This window comes from Elephas maximus, chromosome 3 (assembly GCF_024166365.1).
Source record: "Elephas maximus indicus isolate mEleMax1 chromosome 3, mEleMax1 primary haplotype, whole genome shotgun sequence".
In the NCBI taxonomy this organism is placed as follows: Eukaryota; Metazoa; Chordata; class Mammalia; order Proboscidea; family Elephantidae; genus Elephas; species Elephas maximus.
Genome location: NC_064821.1, coordinates 93,074,925 through 93,095,814, shown reverse-complemented (window position 1 = coordinate 93,095,814; position 20,890 = coordinate 93,074,925). Strand labels below are relative to the sequence as shown.

Here is a 20,890-nt window from a genome sequence, read left to right as displayed (position 1 = left end):
TCCAAAGGTGGCCCATTTAAATTTGAGCAGTTGACTGATACGAAGTTTCTCTCCCAAGTCAAAATTACATCTATTCATGACCCATTAAAAACAAACAAACAAAAAAAAACCCATGCCTCCAACCTTAACCTACCATTACACCTCTGCTCTTATGGGTAACAAGTCACTTGGCTGGTGACACTGAAACACAAGTAAAGAAATTACAAAGAAATATTTAACCTGTGACTTGATCGACCAGGATTCGTGAGGTGATAATACGGCCGTATTGCGAGAAAAGTTGCTCCAGTTCCTTCTGGGTCATGGTTTTGGGAAGGCCGCTAACATAGAGGTTAGCATCCCTGATTGAGGCAGAGCTTGGACGGGCATATGAGACCTAGAAAAAGGCAAGAGGAGCTGAATCCATTACAGGCAATCACCCTCAGAATAGAGACTGAGTCAACAACCAAGATGACAGCACCTTGTCTATAGTTACAACTCATGGTGTCAGTTTAAATAACTCAGTAGTTCAGATTTTTAGCTCTTCTTGTAATAGTAACGAGAACCAGGATAACACCCATAGAGGAACAAAAGGAGAGTCGACGAAAACTTAAAACAAATGCACAGATAAGGGTCTCTAAGTGCAGAACAAAATAGCTACTGTATGGCAGCTGTTAAATGCAGAACTACCCACGCATGGAGTTCTGAAGATTTACCTCCTGGATGTGGGTGTATAGACGATTTACTGTATCCAACACATAATAATCCTCGAATAAACCAAAAAACAAAAAACCCATGAAATTCTGTTCTGCACATTTCTCTCCTTGGCACCCTCCCCACCCGCTCCTTCTTGAACACATAAAATCGATCAGGTTCTCTGCAAGACTTTTTATGTCCCATCCTTTTTGTTGTTCCAATCTGTCCCCACAAGGTCTGCTCTCGCTGAATGAGAAAGTGCTGGTGAAATGGGGCTGAATGAACATCTGCCTGCGAAACTGGATATGTGACCTTGTCATCACATCTGCAAGGACCAGTGGCCTTCTACTTTGAGTCACAGCAGACAAAACCACAATAAACAAAATGGGGGCACAGAAGAAGGGGGGAGTGAGAGGGACAGGGCAGTGAAAGCGAAAAGAGATCCTCAGTGATGGTTATAATAAGTTTGACTTTGTAAATTTGTCCTCCCAGATCTCTCAACTGGTTTTTTTTTCTTCCCCAAAAAGCTAACACAGAAATGTAAACAGATCTGAAATTCCATCTGTAAGAAGCCAAATCTGTAGCAGTACACATAAGCAAAGCAAACCCCAGCAGTCATTAATTTTAGACTTTCATTTACTTATTTATTTATTTTTTAAGAAAACAACATCAGACATTTGAAATATAATTTACAGCTCGTCTAACAAAAGCGCTTTCCTACTAAAGCTATTTCTGGGGTGGTTATGGCTCAGAATAGATGATAAAAACAGTCATTTCGGAGCACATCTGACAACGTTGGACAGCAAGGGGCCTGAAAGCCTTACGGTTTTTCAGCTGGGAGTTTAATTTAATCCACATAGTTGGTTCCGAAGACATGCTAAGGCTGTAAGAGTGAGCTTGTGCATGTGTGTGTGCACACACAAAAGCATGTGCGCAAAAGGAATTGTCGTCAGTTGCCATCGCATTGGCTCCAACTCATGGCGCCTTATGTATAACAGAATGAATCTGCCCTGCACCATCTTCATGATGGTTGGCATATTAGAGTCCATTGTTACATACCAGTGGCACAGCTTCCAGCATCACAGCAGCATGCAAGCCATCACAGAACAACAAACTGACAGACAGGTAGTGGGGAAGGAATTACACATGTTCAACTGGACCTTTGGCATTAAAGACTAAACTTCCATCCAGCAAAGCAGACCTTACTTCGGAGGCCTGAAGGGGAGACGGTGGCTGTAGCAGGAGGTTTAGCAGAGAGGACTGAAGGATCAGCAGACCCCTCACCCATGCCACCACTCCCCTCCAGTGACAGAGATGCCAGGTCTCTTTATGGTCTCCATACCTAAAAATAGATGCTGACTCAACAGATAGTGATGTGAGTGACTAATCTGCCCTGCTTGCCTCCTCTTGCCGACGGAGCGAAGCAGCCAGCCTGCAATGTCTACTTCTTCTAGAAACTCATGGGCTGGCTGGGAAGCATCTGTAGGCTCCTTCTCAGCCATGGGTGAGAGGCAGAGGGGCCTTTACATGGAGGGACCTGTGTGCATTTGAGGTGTGGGGGAGTTGGGGATATTGAAGAGCAATATTGGAACTGAGTTCATGCAAAACTAAAGGGAGGGGGAATGAAGGACCAAGAATCCTGTGCAATTGCCTAGAGAGGACTTTTCTCCACAGAAAGTTCTCTTTCCCCTCCTATTACCTGAAAGTAGAAGTCTTGTGGGTTATAAACCTAGCAGAACTGTTTTTCAGACAGGAGGAGGAAACGGTGAAACCAAAAACCAAACCCACTTGCCATCGAGTCAATTCTGACTCGTAGTAACCCTACAGGGCTGAGGAGAACTGCCCCATAGAGCTTCTAAGGAACGGCTGGTGGATTCGAACTGTCGACCTTTTTGGTTAGCAGCCTGGGCTCTTAACCACGATGCCACCAGGGAGAAGGAAATGAAAACATTACAGCGGCATGTCCTTGGTAATGAGGGTGACGCTTATTTAACCCCTGACAATTCTAATTATCTCAGAGACCTTTGTGCTCTCTCAAAACATGCTCTCTCACCTCTATGGCTTTGCTCATGAGGAAAAATTTCCTACCCACCTCCAAAGATCTCAGCTCAAAGGCCACCCCCTCTAGACAGCCTTCCCTGATTTTACCTCCTCCTGAAAATTGCCTCTCGATTGTGCTCTAACTGAACCATACCCACAGTACTTACCCTCTTCTGACTTGATTCACCATCTCCTCATCTAGTGTTCTATCTGAACTGACCCATGGTACTTAACCCCTTCTGACTTTGGCTCACCCTCTCCCTATCTAGTCTGTTGATCTCCTTGAGGTCGTGGGGGGTATGTATCTTATTCATCTCTGTGGCTCTGACTTCCAGAACAAAGCTTGATCACAGCTTATGATGAATGATGCTGCCATTCATGGCTCTTTGGGGTTAACTGCAACTTGGATTCCTCCACTTGGGGGTGGTCACTAAGAGTCAAATACCCAGAATCACAGCTGTGTTTCCCCGATAAGCTAAGAGCTAAGGGCCAAGTTTCCCATTCCCTAGTGTCTAGGGTCAGAAAATGGAAATCCTGGTGGCGTAGTAGTTAAGTGCTATGGCTACTAACTAAAAGGTCGGCAGTTCGAATCCGCCAGGCACTCCTTGGAAACTCTATGGGGAAGTTCTATTCTGTCCTATAGGGTCAGAAGGACTGAAAAGATATTGTTCTAGGATACACATCATCTTGAGGCCTTCTCTTGGCAAACATTTCCTGAGGACTCACTATGAGCCAGGCACAACGTTGGGTACTGGAGATACAGTAAGAATAAGGCATGGTCTCTTGCCCTAAAGGACCTCCAAGTCCAATGCGGGAAAAAGACAATCCAAAGGAATTATTCAATAGACATTAGTTAAATGGAAGAATGAATGAGTAAACAAAAAAATAGACTACCACAATGCCGCAAGACATGTGCATTACCAGGGCTATGTATAGGTACAACTGGAACACAGAGAAGGGGAAACTAATCAGGGATTAAGAGGGCCAAGACAGAGGCAGAGCTGAGGTGAGACTGGTGGTGAGGCAGGTGGTGTGAGGGTGTGTGGCGGGGTCAGGGAATGGTAGGTGGTGGTGCTAACAGTTAAACTCTTGATTATTAACCGAAAGGCTGGAGGTTTGAACCCACCCACAGGCACCTCAAAAGAAAAGCCTGGAGGTCTGCTTCTGAAAGGTCACAGCCTTAAAACCCTATGAAGTGCTGTTCTACTCTGGAACAAATAGGGTCACCCTGAGTTGTAATCGATTTGAGGGCAACTTTTTTTTTTTTTTTTTTTTTTGCGGTAAGAACAAATCAGGAGATGAAGGTCAAGAGCTTAGTACAGTGCCTGGCACACAATAAATTCATAATGAATAGTAACATCCTTGATTCCCGTTAGTTCTGGGCAGCCAGAGCTGGAGTACAGAGGAGAGCAGGCTGGGAACAGACCCTGTTAAGAAAAAGGAGCTGGCACTAGAAAGTGGATGACACAACCAGAACCATTTTCCCAAAAGATGATTCTGGCAGAGGCAGAGTCTCAGCAAGGGAGAATTACTGAGACAGATAGAGACAGACCCCAGCCACAGAGCAGCAACAAATCCCAAAGGTAAATAGCACCTTGATCATTCTCTACCTAGCCTAACTCTTTCTTGGTTTTTGTCTTCTATTTGGAAACTTAAGTCTCTTAGTTTTGCTAGTCCTCTGTCCAGAAAACCTACAGAAGTAAGAGTGGTGGGCAAAAAGGACAGAATAAGGATCTTCCTGCGTTTGATTTCCAAATGCTCACCCCAGTACCTAAACTATTTACGTTTCCTCATACATTTGTTAAATCCTAACTGAGTGACCCTGAGTGTAAGGCCCTTTGTTAGGCCGAAACATTTCTAAAAAAATCTCTGGCTTTCAGCCCCTGCAGAGGGTCAAGCATTGCTGGAGTGTTATTCCCACTGAGCCAGTGTCCCAGAGCCTGGGGTTTCCAACACTGGACAAAGCGCCCTAGAGAATCTCCCTTGCCTCAGACAGTCAGGACCCTGCTCACTTCATTCATCCAGAATCTCTGAAGACAAGACTGGCATGTCTAGGTCGGCACTGATCTCATGCTGGAGCTCAGAGAGAGCCAAAGGCAGGGAGGCCGCTCCTCTCCCACTGAGTAATGGTAGTCCAAAGGTGGGTGATTGGGAACGGCCAACTCTACAGATGACCTCGACAGAAGATTTGCAGTCCCTCCAAATCCCCAGGCCCTCCCCATCCCTGTTGGCTTGCAGCCCCTTGAAACTCCCTGCAAAAGCTATTCTAATAAAAGTACTTTCCTGCTTATGAGCCGGTTCCAGTACTCACTAGCTGTGTGACCACGGGCAACTGAGTTGATCTCAGTAGGCCCCAGTTTCTTTATTGGTAAAAAGGGAGACAATTCTCCTTGGATGGATTATTGTAAAGAATTGAGATAATGTATTTAATGTGGCAAGCGTCTACCTGGAATTTAGTAGGTACTCAGTCCACAGCCTTCAGTATGGATTACACCTCAACATAAAGAAAACAAAAACCCTCACAACTGGACCGATGAGCAACATCATGATAAAGGGAGAAAAGACTGAAGTTGTCAAGTATTTCATTTTACTTGGATCCACAATCAACAGCCATGGAAGCAGCAGTCAAGAAATCAAAAGACGCATTGCATTGGGTAAATCTGCTGCAAAGGACCTCTTCAAAGTGTTGAAGAGCAAAGATGTCACCCTGAAGACTAAGGTGTGCCTGACCCAAGCCATGGTATTTTCAATCACATCATATGTATGTGAAAGCTGGACAATGAATAAGGAAGACTGAAGAAGAGTTGACACCTTTGAATTGTGGTGTTGGCAAAGAACATTGAATATACCACAGACTGCCAAAAGAATGAACAAATCTGTCTTGGAAGAAGTGTGGCCAGAATGCTCCTTTGAGGCAAGGATGGCGAAACTGCATCTTACATACTTTGGACATGTTGTCAGCAGGGATCAGTCCCTGGAGAAGGACATCATGCTTGGCAGAGTACAGGGTCAGCGGAAAAGAGGAAGACCCTCAATGAGGTGGATTGACACAGTGGCTGCAACAATGAGCTCAAGCATAACAATGATTGTAAGGATGGCGCAGGACTGGGCAGTGTTTCGTTCTGTTGTGCATAGGGTCGGTATGAGTCGGAAGCGACTTGACGGCACCTAACAACAACAGTAAATAGTAGAATCCATCCTCCATTGGGACACATCTTCCAGTTTTACCAATCAAGCAAACAAGCATCTGGAACACTGCTAGTGACCATCTGCAGAGGCACTGTCCTCATCTGCCACCCTGGTGGGGTCTGGGTCATCCTTTCCTACTTCACTACCACCAGTTTCTTTTAACACATTCCCACAGACCCTACTGCCTCACATTCAGGAAGTACTTTCTATTTTCCAAAGTGACTTCACAACACTGCTCTCAGCGATTCTCACCAAGGTGAGTAAGGCAAGCATTGTCGCTCATCACAGATGACGGATGAGGGAAGCCCTCCAGTGTAAGGCAACATGACTGAGGCTCAGGACTACTTCCCAGGTCCACTGTGCTCTTCCTGCCTAGCACCCACAGATTGCCATACCTGCTCACAGCCAGGGCTAGACCTGGGCAGGGCGGGAGAACAGCACATTCTGGGGAAAAACGTTTCCTGAATCACCAGCAACATCCTACCCTTGTTTCTCTGACCTGCACGATATGGGAAAGGGAGAGGATGTGGAAAACATGGATCCTTCTCACCCGTGGAGAGGTGCTCCTTTAAGAAAACCCTGGCATCAGAAGATGAAACTTGGTTCACTCCTTCCTGCATGAACACCTACTCTGTGTCAGGCCCTGTGCTGGGTGCTGGGGGTGTCTCTGCTTCAAGGATCCCACAGTCTGGTGAAGGAGGTAAGCAAACAAAGACATGTAATACAGTGGGCTGTTCCTGATAGGAGGCTTCTTTTCTCACTCCTGGTGTTTCCTCCATGTGGAGGGAGCTCCTGGAGTAACACTCTAGGCCTCTTTCTACTCTTCTCCAGGGCAGTTGGAGTAATTGCCCTGAATGGAGGGTTCAATAGAAGAACTGGGCATGTGAGACTCAGATGCCACCTCCTCTCTTCTGGGAGTCTGGTGCCCACAGGAAGCACTCGTTCAGCTCTAGGCCCTAAGTTCTATGGGGCGGGTTCTGCTCTCATATGGAAAGGCCTGTGGGGTCCAAAGCAAGCGTGATAGGGTGCATCAGTCCTTCTAAGTATGGGATCCAGTGTTAGTAAGTCCACTGTGGCTTTGTAATCAATCCAAGCCTTAATCAGTAATAAAGGTGATTTTTGGATTCCATCCTTTTTTCTATTTTGTCTTACCTCTTAATTGGTTTCGAACTTGGATGTGGAAAACAGGGGTGTCACTTTTTGGCTCCTTTCAATCCCAATAGTGACCTCTATCACAGAACAGATACTTTTATGAGTGAGGCATTCGAATCCATCTCTCTGACCCCAAAGCCCTTGCTCTTACTCTGTTTCCTTTCCATTCCAAAGTAGGTGCTCAATTTCAGGGGCATAAATGAGCACTTCCTTGGAGTAGCCTGCCTCAGGGCACAGTTACTTGATATTATAACTAGCTTGTGTCAGTGAGACCCACAGGATAAGGGCTTGGGACTACTTCCCAGATCCACTGTGCTCTTCTTGCCTAGCACCCACAGATTGCCATACCTGCTCACAGCCAGGGCTAGACCTAGGCAGGGTGGGAAATTGATGGTAGTGAAGTGGGAAAGGATGACCCAGACCCCACCAGGGTGGCACATGAGGACAGTGCCTCTGCAGATGGTCACCAGCAGTGTTCCACAAAGCTGTTAATCTCCACAACCAGGTTCAGAGTAAGTGGAGATAAAGGTGACAGGGGTGATGCTGATGATCCCGGCAGTAAGTGCTGCCCTTGAAATCTGCTTCACAGAAAGTCAGTGCTGGAACCAGCCTCAGATGTTCAGGCAGGATCTGACAGTTGGCCATTCACCTTACATATGTCCAAGGACAGGAAGCTCACCCACTACCTCATGGGCATTCTGCACCATTGCTGGGAAAGTTCTTCCACAGAGTTCAAATCTGTCTTCTCTGTATTTCCCATCCTTCTCTTATTTCTCCTCTAGCTTCACACACGAGCAGCATTCTTCCTGTCCTCCCCACCCCTTATCCTGTGGGTCTCACAGACACAAGTTAGTTATAATATCAAGTAACTATGCCCTGAGGCAGGCTACTCCAAGGAAGTTCTCATTTATGCTACTGAAGTTGAGCACCTACTTTGGAATGGAAAGGAGACAGAGTAAGAGCAAGGGCTTTGGGGTCGGAGAGATGGATTCGAATTCTGACACCTACTTGCTGTGTGACCTTGGGGTAAGTCACTTCAATTTTCTTAGCTTCATCACTTACATAACAGATACAGAGTGTAGGAGATTTCTAACAGAGCTGTGTGAGGGTTAAACAAGCTAATGCATGTAAGATGTTTAGGCACAATGTCTGGCACACAGTAAGTGCTCAATAAACAACGGCTTTGATACAATTGCTATGTATCAAGCCTTGTGCTAGACACTGGGGGTGCAGAGATGAATACAACACAGTCCCCGACATGTAGAACTATTAGTCTAGCAGAGGAGACACACTCGCACCCATCATTTCAGAATATCAGGCTGCAGATTTTCTCCAATCTGTTCTAACATTTTGCTCTCTCAGTGAGCACAAACTCCCCAGAGCAGACAGATCCTTGGGGGACACTCATTCCAAAGAGACCAGAAGAGTGGCAGCAGTGAACAGCCTCTGGTGTCATCAGGGCCTTCTAGGAACAAACCTACCCAGAGACCTCCGGTCCCACCTCCAGAAGCAAGGAGTGAAGAAAGAAGCCAGCTGGCTCCTGGAAACAACTGTTTTATTCTGAGGATCATCTTTCTCCCCGTGCCTGCAACTGCAGCCCCACCCACAGACAGGACAGGTGACCTCTTCTACAACCCCAGCGCAGAAAGGCCAGAAGGCCCCCTCCTCATACTTCCCCCACCTGCCACTTGATACATGATATTCTTCCATCAGGGGCAAACCCTAATGGTAATATTTCTAATGAGTGCTGATCACGCCACTTCTCTGGTCAAAAACCTTAAATGGTTCACCAGTGCCTTGTGATGGAAGTCCAAACCCTTGATCTGAGCATTCAAGGCTCTCTGGGATCCGGCCCATCCTCCCATCTTCTCCCAGCAAAGTCAAATCCTGCCGGTTTGTCAAGGCCCATTCTGAATGGCACCTCCTCCAGGAGGTCCAGGAAAAATGTCTGCTCTCTCCTTGGCTTCTACTGATGACAAACACTTCAATGGCTGCAGCCATCAGACCCTGCCTCCCATCAAAGCCATCTGTGAGAACTCACCTGCCCTATTAGTTTCAGCATTTTGGTGGTCTCTGCAGCCCCCTCCTCTATTCTCCCCGCTGTGGCATCTGGTCTTAAAGCCTTATGTAGGGCAGGAGCTTAGGAAATGATCTCTGAATGGCAAAAAAATTTATAACGCGTATGCAGTGGATTTTAACTCCTTTCCGAAGGCCTGACTTTGATGTGGAGAAGGAGCTAGAGAGAATCACGGAGTTGAAGAATATCTAAAAATATCATGAGAGTATCTGGCACACAGTAGGCTGGATTAATATTTAAAAAATTTTTTAAATGATGTGGTAATGGATTCGTGTACCTAATAACTTCTTTTAAAGAGTCCATCAAAATTATCAAGGGGGTTTGGTATGAGGATCTTGCTGTCTGACCAGCAGCTTGCAAAAGGGAGAGATGTGTTAACTGTTCCATGGCCTAGTTAGTGGAAGAGCTAGTCTCGAACTCAGGGCTCCAGCCTGAACTGCAACCCCTGACTCCTGCTTTATCAAAGACTGATAAGATTACTGTGGAACCTGGGAGCTGTGTAACACTTTCCACTATACAAGGCCCTTTGTATATGTTGCCTGGATCTTAGTAAGACTCAGACTCATTCTTTACTTTCTTATCTATCCCTGAAGACTGTAGATAGAAAACCAGTCTTCCCCCTCTCCTCACGTAATTTTCACCTTACGAGTGACAGTACGACCATAATCTTCATTGTGGGGAGTATTTTTTGAGTACCCCTTGTAAGCTATGATTACCTGCAAGGGAGGTATAATTAGTTCCATTTTCCAGATGACAAACTCAGTTTCAGTGATGTCAAGTACTGGTCCAAGTTCACACAGTTAGCTGAACTAAGAGACAAACCCAGATATACCACGCTAACTCGGACAGTGAAATAAAAGTTGTGTGCTTGGCATAAACTGCTACTTGCTCTGGAAAGTTACTAAGCTGGAAAGGTCATGCTATAATATTTTATTGGTGGGACTGTTAGAGCTAGAAGGGACCATTCTTTGGATGAGGAAATAAGCCCAGAGAAGTAAAGTAAGTTGCCTAAGGTCACCCTAGTAGTTTATGATAGAGCTGGGACTTAACTCTGCATCTTATCTCAGAGCTCCTTTGAATGGACGTCAGGGAAGGGAGGAGGGAGAGGGTGCTCTATGGCCTTTGACAGGCCAGCTGTACTGCCCTGGGGCAGCATGATCGCCATGGAAATGTGATTCTTTAATCCTCAGGGCCAGTGATGTTCCGGACCAGCAATGATCAACAGAATTTTCTGGGATCATGAAAATGTTCTATATCTGTACTGCCCAATATGGTATCCAGTAGCTACATCTGGCAACAGCACTTGAGATGTGTCTAGTATAGCTGAGGAACTGAACTCTTAATCTTAACTAATTTTAATTTCAATATAACTAACCAGACGTGACTAGTGTCTATGGGAATGGACAGAGCAGTTCTAGGCCCAGAAACAACACAAAGTTACAACATCTAAGGCCTGGAAGAGTCCTTTAGGGCCATTTAGTCAGACCCCAGTCTGGTACAGGAATCCCTTCTGCATCACACCTAATGATTCCATTTGAATATCTCTGAAGATAAGAGACTCACTGCCACCCAAGGCAAATATTCTACTCTGATGGATTCACAGATTCTTTTCTCAGACACTGGAAATATAGGACTGAGCTAATAATGCCTTAGTCATTGCAGAATTTTCTTCCTAGAAAGCGGAGCAGCAACCATTGTGGGCTGAACTGGGTGCAGTGGCCTCTTTGCCATCTTGGTCACTTGCCTCTGGACAACTTTTAGTGCCAGGTCTTATTAAAATGTGGACCTGAGAATGGGACACAAGACACCAGGTATGAGCTGACCAGCAAGGACAAGAAGGGACTACTATTTCCTGTGATCTGGAATCCACAATTCTCCTAATGTAGCCAAGAGTGTGCTGATTTTCTTTAAATAGCTCACATCACACTGTTGGCTCCTTTTACACTTGTAGACCACTTAAGTCCCCAGGCCTCATTCTATGCACTTCTGAAAACCTAAGTGTCCTCCCAACCTGTAGGTGTCTAGACCCAGGACACTGGGAACCAAGGACCTTTAAGACAGTGGGATTATATCAACTTCACTAAGCTGAAAAAGCAGGAGAACTCTACTTCTGTCTCTCAAACTCCTCTTCCTATATTTGAAATGATGCACTCAAAGGAGGTTAAGCAGAGCAGCCAAATAGAATGTCCCACAAGAAAGGGTAGCCTGGTACACCTAGGGTAATTGGGTCTCCAGTTTCCATTGGTGTTGCCATGTGCCCTCTCTTGGCTCCTTGGGGAGTCAGTGATCCAGCCACCCCCGCTGACCTTGGCAGGAAGTGCTCCCACACCGTGCTCTGACTATAGCTGTGGTGGGGGATGAGAGAAAGTGCCTTTTTATTATTAACAAGACTGAAGGAGGCAGACCATCATTTCTGGGTGGGGTGATATCCGTCAGCAAAAAATGATCTGCTAACTCTCTGGGAAGCATTAAGAGCAGTGATAGGAGAAATGACTGCTTATGCCAAGTGCAAAGAAAAGATGCCTCAGCGGAATGGAGGCCTTTAGTAAGGCAGGTGGATTGCGGGAGGGAGGAAGGAAGGAAGGAGGGAGGGAGGCTAGACTCCTTGATGACCCCTGGCAAGAGAAAGAAGCTGGAGGGGCAAAGTGGAACCTGCAAAACTGAAGTGTGGAAAGATCTCCTGGAGGCACTGCTACTGCTATTAGGGAATAAAGAGAAAATGGAGAAATGGCTAAGCAGCACCTCAACACAGAGAAGCCGGCATAAAGAAGGTGGCTCTCTTCCTTCCCAGAGCAGGGAGGTTTTTCCTTCTGAAAAGGCTTCACTCACACACCTTTCCCTTCTCTGGTCCTGCTCTCTCCGGAACTGGGCTGCTGCCTCATGATAAAGCGTTTTCTTAATCTCTCACTCCATCTGCCAACTGAGTGTCAACCCTCCTGGGTTCACTCAGTGTGGCAGAAGCAGCCCTTTTGCCCCTTCATCCCAGACCTAGTCCTGAAATCACTTGCACCCTTAGTTTGCATGAAGCTGTGTTCTGAAAATGCTTTACTTAAAGTCGTATTTTTTATAATTTGAGTAATAGCTTAATGCAATTATTAGGAAAAGAGGAGACACAAAATCATTTGTATATATGTAATGCAATGAGAAAAGGAAGGAAACAAAAATGTTAACAGTATTGGGTTGGAAATGGCTGTATTGTTTTCATGATATGATTCTGTATTTTCCAAATTATCTACAAATAAGCACGTCTTGTTTCTCAAATGAGCAAAAAAGCTCCAAATAGACTGAACACCAACATCTAAGGCTGATAAAAAATCTACCACGGCAGCTAGTTTCCTTTGCCAAAACTCCTAAGTGGCATACCATTGCCAGGTGAACCTTCTTAGAGTTTAACTTTGACCAGATCTCTCTCCCTCTCAAACCTTGCACTGCTCCCTATTTCCCCCAATATCAAACGGGAACCCCTCCAGCCCCATGAGCACCCCACCCCACTGCATTCATCCTGATCCTTTGCATGGCTCTGTCTCCCATCAGACAGGAGCTTCTGAGGGAGAGCAGTGAATGTTTCTCTAATTCTGCTTCTCAAACTTAGGTTAAAACCTGAAAGGTTTAGTGGGAGTGGTACCACACCCTCAAATTTCATTTTAGATCACTTTTTACTGAAGGCTATCAGTGTAACTTGAACATCTATCCAAACTTTTGGTAGACAGAGTCCTCTTTTGAAGGTACTACAAAACCATCTCATTTTCTTTGTTCCTAATTAATGGAACTGGGACAAATGCAACTGGATTCCACTGAGTGCTCCTTAGTAAGCTACAGTGTAAATTCAGGGGCTGCTCTATTAGACCCCTTGGAGAAGCTCGGGACTGTACAGCATCAGGGGTGGGGTCAAAGACTACCAGGACTCATTTCCCAGAATCCATAGCCATTTCATCCACAGCTTCGCAGAGTTGAAAGTGATCTCTGTTGGAGACAACTAGAAACAAACAAAAAACAGCACCCTGAAGCCCTAAATGGGGCAAATCATGCCTACTGGGCTCAGGGCTGAAATGCTGAGAAATGACCTAGTTTCTCAAGTAGGGAGCTAGGCTGCTCTGGCAGGCCCGAGAATGTAAGCCCATAGTCCACACTCCATCTGTTTCTGACACACATGGGTGAGAGAATCTCCGGGACACTGCCATCTCCGGTTCAACTAAACCCCAGTACCCTGCACAAAGACTGGAAAGCAGAGGCCTGAGAAATATCTGTTGCTGTGAAGAAAGAATCTGAAGTGAGGTGTGTCCCTGGTTGATGGCAGAAGCCCTGAATCACAAGCCTGCTTACTGAAGAACACGGAGGGGCCAACAATTCACTCGTTTGCTTTTTTTATCTCCTTCCTGGGCCACGGAGTATAACCCGTGTGCGTGTGTTCATGCGTGCTTGTGCACAGAGCCAAATACACGCCTACACACCCTCACAGAATGCACGTGCAGCTGAGCAAACAGGCAGTGTGACATTCCAACACTTAGGACCTACTGCCAGGGATTTATTTTTACTCGTTTTTTCTTACTCTAAATCTCATTTACTGTGTGATCCTGGGTAACCTCTTTGAGACTCAGTTTCCGCATTTATATAAACGAGATAATAGCACTTACTTACAGGGCTATTTTAAGCTTTAGAGTTTATGTGTGTAAAGCACCTAGCCCCAGGGATGTTCCACAGATTAAATGATATCAAGAATGTAAAGAGTTTAGAAGAGTGTTGAACACAGAGTAAACACTCAATACAAGGGAACATTACTGTTATTATTATTTCCTTTGAAGCACAATTGAGCAGCTCCTCTTCTGGCAGAATGCATCACGGCACCTTTGGATGCTAACTTTAGCTCAAGTGCTGAATAGTTGTGTGCTTTGGACAAATCACTTCATTTCTCTGAACCTGATCTCCAAGATTAGAGGTGGGAACCTGTGCTGCCATGTCCCGCTAAAGAAATTATAATCCAAATATCACTTCCTCTGCAGTCACCATCCACACCAACCATCTGTGGCTTAATTACATGCAACAGGCTCCCTCTCTGCCTAGGTGCTGGGAGAGCTAGCCTACGTCTAGACTATGCTTCTTGAGGACAGAGGGCTGGCCTTGCCTTACTCAGGCGCTCGGTATTCACACATGATCACATTAAAACAAAAACCAAACCCATTGCCGTTGAGTTGATGCTGACTCACAGCGACCCTATAGGACAGAGTAGAACTGCCCCATAGGGCTTCCAAGGAGTGCCTGGTGGATTTGAACTGCCTACCTTTTGGTTAGCAGCCATAGCTCTTAACCATTATACCACCAGGGTTTCCACAATCACATTACATCTCCCTTAATAAAGGCGAAATGAATATTGGTTGACAAGGAACCATCATTTGGGGGCACCTTCAATAAGCAGGAAAACTTGGTGGCATAATGGTTAAGTGCTATGGCTGCTAACCAAAAGGCTGGCAGTTTAAATCTACCAGGTGCTCCTTGGAAACTCTATGGGGCACTTCTATTCTGTCCTATAGGGTCGCTAAGAGTCAGAATCAACTTGATGGCAATGGTTTTTTTTTGGTTCTATAAGCAGGCACTGTCCTTTAGCTTCCTGCCCTGAAGTGAGTGCATTTAAATTTGAGTTCAGAGGCTGCAAACTGCCTGCCCACAGGTTATCTATTAAAGTTTTGTTTGGCCCGCCTACATAATGCTTTAGGATTTTTAAAATTATGCTTTAACCACTGTGTCGCCAGGCCTCCTTTGCGTGTATAGCATGTATAGCACTCCAGAAATGCTTTAGAAATGTGGGAAGGAGGGACAAGCTTAACTAAAGTTTGTAAGCATGTACTAGATGGTTCCCAGAAAATCTCTGTAATGCAGGCTTCCAAAGAAGAGACTTGTTTTTTCCAGATAGACAATTGAATTGAATTGCCAACCTTCAAAAACTGGGAGATTTGGCATTAAAGAAAATCTAGATTTCTGTTTCCCTTGAAAAATGGGAAGCTCTGGCAATAATCTGGGTTTAAACGAACGGCAGTAGCTGAAAAGTAGCTGCCCTCTTTACTGCTCTCTCCAGCTCAGCGGTCTCCACCACTCCTTCAGGCCTTCCATAACCATCCTGGAATCTAGCTGTTAAACATTAACCTTCAGAGTTTAGGAATTAACTCTTGGTTGGCCAGCAATTATTTTGTCCATTGTATTTAAAGTAGTGTGTCTTGCACATATTTAAAAAAAAAAAAAAAAACCCATTTCTGTTGGGTTGATTCTGACTCATAGAGACCCTGTAGGACAGAGTAGAACTTGGGTTTCCAAGGCTGTAACCTTTACAGAAGCAGACTGCCATATCTTTCTCCCCTGGAGTGCCTGGTGGATTTGAACCACCGACTTTCTGGTTAGCAGCTGAGCACTTTAATCACTGCATCACCAGGGCTTCCTTGCATGTATAGTACTCCAGAAATGCTTTGGAAATGTGAGAAGAAGGGACAAACTTAACTAGTTTGCAAACATGTAGTAGATGGTTCCGAGAACATCTCTGCAATGCATGCTCCCAAAGAAGAGACTTGTTTTTTCCAGATAGGCATATTATGTATTCCTTTATGGGTGTCAGAGCAAAGATATGCATCTCATATCACTTATCAAAGCAAACTGAAGCAGAAGAAGTAAACAGTGGCTTGAAAGGCAAAAAACCAATTTTAGGAAATTAATAAATGATGAGACCACTAACAGCAGACGAAAAGAGTTTGCTCCCTCCCCCTCTTTAATATGATTTTTACCTTAAACACTGTGTCCCTTTAGGAAAGGGAAGAAAAGTTAATAAAAGGAACCTATCACTCAAACATAATTTTTAGTATGGCAAATAAACTGCTTTAATGAAAGGCCTGAAATCCCCAGGTTTGCCCATTAAATTTTCATTCGTAGTAGAGAATGGAAATTATTGATTCAGCCGTGGCATCATGCGTTTTGAATCCTACAGTGCCTCAGAAGCCCACGTTACTGCTGGGTGCAAATGTGTTGGCAGCATTTTGATGCAGGGTGGGTGAGGGGGTGGGGAAAGGGAGATAGATAAGGGAAGGAAGCAGATTGACTCTTCCCAGAAAGAAAACGATCAATGTTTTTTTTTTTTTGTCTCTAAGATCCACTTAGACAAAGCACTGCTTCTGATGCGATTATGGGCCAGGGGATGCATTATGAAACTAGAGAAGCTGGGTCCACTCGGACTTTGGGAAAACTCCAAGGGACTCATGGAATACTTAAGATAACAGAATGGATGGTCGATGACTTGATCCTAAACCGTTTGGGGAGGAGTTTGGGTTTTAAGGAAACTGTAGAGAGAGAGAGAGAGAGAGAGAAAAAAAAAACCTTGCTCGGTTCAAGGTCAAGGGAAGAGCGAATGTCTGAAACTCGAATGCTGAACTGGAACTGGATAGCACAGAAAATCATTCAAACCCACAAACATAGCTCTCGCCCTGGTGCGGTCCCATCAAAGAATCAGGCGACATGAGCAGCCAATCTTTACTTAATGCTTGAAAATAGGTATGGCTTTCCTTTGAAAGAAATTAATCCTCCTGCCTCTCAGAGGTCTACCCCATAATTAAACAACTCTTGATTATTTCCCCCTTAGAGAACTCACAGAAATTGATTCTAAGCCAAGGCAGAGACAGCCTGCATCAGGCACATTTTGGGGTCTTCGTGTACCATGGAGAGCCCTGGTGGCGCTGTAGTTAAGAGCTCAGCTGCAAACCAAAAAAGTCGGCAGTTGGGAATTCACCAGCCATTCCTTGGAAACCCTATGGGGCAGTTCTACTTTGTCGTATAGGGTTGCTATGAGTCAGAATCTACCAGACAGCAACAGGCTTTGGGTTTGGTGTGTACTGTGTACTCGTATGAAATCAGGGAAAGCAATCATCCTCAGAAATAAGCTAAACTCTGTTGCCAAAGTAAAGCTACTTAAAAAAAAAAAAAAAAAAAGGAATGAAAGATATTCACACAATATATTCCAAAAAGAAAAGGTTTTTGTTTTGTTTTCATTTTGATTACCTCCCTGCTAGCATTATATCAGTGATTTCCTCTGTTGGTCTGGATGTTGGAAAATAGCTCTTTGGACTAAAAAGTTCTGGTTTTGTGTTTTCAGATGCTGAGAGCTGGTGCCATCTATAGACTTCCATTCTGGGAGAGGTTTCTCTTTTGTCCTACTTTGCGTCAGACCTGCTGTCGTGATGATAAGAGCACCCAGGAGACACTTCCCGCGGTTTAATAGGCTATGAAGGATAATGAAGGATGGGACTCGTTAATCAGCTGGCAGCTGCCCTCAAACAGGACGCTGGCTGGAGGTGGGGGAAGAAGGGGAAGTGGGCTGAGGAGAAGGCAGGTTTCTTCCAGAACACCACAGGCTGCCCAAGGGCGCCCTTGAAGCAAACAGCACCACCTCTTGAAGGATCCCCACTACATGAAGTCTGAACTGAGAGGGACAATCCAGCCTCAGAAGCCTCTATCTGGAGGACCAGGCTCTGGGTAACTGTTTTGCTTTTTCAACTTAAAAGCATACCCTCTTGAGATATTATCTGCTGGGCTGGTTATTTTCAGATTGCTGGAATGTTACTTTTTCTGTTGTTCCTTTACTATGTCCCCATCGATTTTATAGTATCCACCCCTATTTTACCCCTATTACATTAGCACCTTTATAACTGATTTTTCCTTTTAGAGTCTTCATTACGAGGGTCCTCTCCACTCTTAAGTAAAGGCCAAGCTTGCTAGCCTGGCACACACCTCCTGACTTGGCCCCTGCCCACTTTCCCATCCTCATCTTTTCATTACCTTCCCATCCAAAATTAGGCCACATGATCCTATATGCTGCCCTCGGCTTGTCATGTTTTTCTATATTTTCACACCTTTGCATGTGCTATTGCCTCTGCCTGCAGTGGCTTCTCTGCCTCAGCCTCTTCCTTTGCCTCAGTTCTGACCAGTTTTGCAGACTCAGGTTCACAGGCCCTCTTGGTGGGATTGTCATCCCTGACACCCATCTTCCCTCTGGATTGGAGGTCCCACAGCTCTTGGTCCTTTCCTTCAACTTAGCTCTTATCTCACTCTCCTGTACTGGTCTGTGTCCCTACTTAGTACAGGTGGCCAGTAAATGTTCTTTGACCAAATAAAGAGCACCACTTCCAGCTCTCTCATAGCCTGGATTCAACAGATCAAAGGGAAGAAATTTAACCGTTGCCTCCCAAATCAGAGCCAGCACATCACCCCTTACCTTTATGGTTTTGGTCTGGAGTCTGAGTCCATTTAAAGTGTTGATGGCTTTCTCTGCATCCTTTGGATCAATATAGTTAACAAATCCATACCCTAAACTCTGTCCTGTAGAAACATATTAAAAGAGAGAGAGAAAGAGAGAGAGAAAGAAAGAAACTCAGTATCTTTTCAAGAGGCAACACTTTCCATTGCAGAGAGTCAAAATTCTCTTCTAGTATATATATTATACTATATATGTATATATATGTATATACATATATACGTAAAACAGTCTAGTACATTTTGGTATTACTCCCAGGGTGAGAGTTTTCCAATTTTTCCATCTCATTCTATCCTGCTTCTAAACTCCCGGGAGCTGCCTGAGCTGGGAATGGGTACGTGGGTCTGCACATCCATGCCAGGTACTATGTCCATGCACATAGTCGGGAGGAGGCAGGGCATGGTAGTGGAAAGAGCAGGTGTGATTTGTTAGGACAGATTTGAGCTGGAGTCCTGGGCTTTCCCTACCAGCTGTGTGAATTTGGACAGAAGCCATTTAATCTCCCTTTTTTCCCCCCTACATCTCTACTCTGGACATAACAGCACTCACCTCAGAGAGGTCTGAAAGGGTTAAGTGAGATATTGTTTACAAAATGCCCACAGTGCCTAGAACACAGGAGGTACTCAATGAAAGATAGCTAAGGTCTGTTCAGGACCAAAACTGGGGCAAGTGTTGGACAGAGTAGCTGTGTCTGTTGCCTCAGTCACGCTAGCCACACCCACCTCAAAGGGAAGCTGCAGGATCTGAGCAAAGACTGGAGACAGTTATAGTGAAGGATACAGGCATGGCCAGAATTTTAAGCAGTTGCTACAAATCCTTCCAGGCCCTCATTATACCCCCATCCAAAGAACAATAATAATAATAAAAAAAAACCCAAAACAGAAGGTTTCTATTAGAACTGGGGAGCTCCTAACACAAAGGGGAGAGTGCAAACGCTTCTACAAAGAGGATTTAGCTACTTTAGGTGGAGATGGCATCAACTTTGTCTGCAAAGAGAGGTTGCAAGTGACAGGGCTCCCCCCTAAGTGAAATAAAAATAATGTGCTTGCAATCGTGCCACTGATTATAAATAGTCCATCAGCTCTGCCATGTGTCATCAGCCAGAAATATCATTAGGAAACTTTACATTTTCTGACATACCCTTTAAGAAACACAGAGCTTGGGGTGGCTGCAAAAACCAGCTTGAACTTCCCAGGCAATGTTATTGATTTGTGGGTGGCAGCAGAGCCGAAGGGGAGGAAAATGACAGGACGTCACATGTCAGGAAAGACTGATTACATAAAGCCCTCTTTGGAGTACCGGGGCCAGGGCTGGGAGACAATACAGCAAAAAGTCTGCCATGTCCTGGTGACAGGAGCCCATTGCAGGAGCCAAAAAATCTTTCCAACAGCTTCTGTTTTGCTGGTAAATGTCTGTGTTTATGTTGGTTGTAGGAGGGAACCTGGGAAAACAAGTTGGGTTCTGGATCAGAAAACGGGTGACTTTATTATCCTTTATCAGAGTGGAAGCAAAGAGAACCAAGAGGAAACTCAATCACATTTGTCCCCCAAATGTGAAACCCAAAATGACAACACTTTCCATTAGAATATTCCTTTGTGCTTTTGAAAGAACAGGGTGAGACTAGGAAAGACAGGGGCAAACTTTGCCAAATACGCTCTCCGCCAGCCAGAATTAGTAACTGAACAATCAGAAGAGAACGCTGAGCACACTCCAGCTGCAGGGACCCTTCTCTCCATTTCACTGTATATGTGTGGCATGTGAGTGGTGCGTGTGTGTGTGCTCACACACTACGTGAGAGAGACTGGGTGAGGTGTGTGTGAATTCCGAGACCCTGCCACATGTTCTGACAAACTCCATTTTGCAAATACAAAAATACAAGAGACTAATTTCATTGACTCCACCTCATCATCTAACTAAATCCATTTTCATCATGCAAATTTCTCAGTCATATTTACCTTGTATACAAGCGAAGCTCTAAAAACTGCCGTACAAAAATATTTTTATGATTGCTTCTTTTAAACAGTCATGCGCCAAATTTAGCTGCTTTAAAGGGCATTTTTTAAAGCAGTTATGTTAATGATAAACATTATGTATGAGCTTTTTATGAGCACTAGGAGAGTGGTCAGTCAATCTATCAAGTCTACCTTAATTTGTGTAAAATTAAAATGAAAATAGGAAAAAATATAAATAAAACACTCACCAATTAACTCTAACATCAGACCTAACTTGTAATGAAACAGTTCCTGATTCATCATCTTGCTGGAATATATGTGGAGGAATTTCTCACGCTTACCAGCAATGCCTGTTCCCTGATACACTATCCGTCTTTCTAAAATTTGTCATCCATCTATTGAAATCTCAAATAGAGTGCCTGTGATGGCTACAGTCTACATTTTATCTTTGTTTTAGGCCTTTGCCTCTGGAGGAAGGAAAATACACACACTCAGACCCACAGAAATGGTTTAAGTCCTAGAAAG

General features: G+C 44.8%; 1 protein-coding gene across 1 annotated transcript in view; it reads right to left on the bottom strand.

Annotated features, from left to right (window-relative positions):
* ELAVL4 (ELAV like RNA binding protein 4) overlaps positions 1–20,890 on the bottom strand; it is a 96,235-nt gene that overhangs the window by 6,921 nt on the left and 68,424 nt on the right. The window contains exons 3-4 of the mRNA XM_049875189.1: positions 18,375–18,478; positions 220–373 (exon numbers count right to left, since the gene is read on the bottom strand). Of these exons, the coding sequence (XP_049731146.1) occupies positions 220–373; positions 18,375–18,478 (258 nt within the window). The remainder of the gene's footprint in view (positions 1–219; positions 374–18,374; positions 18,479–20,890) is intronic.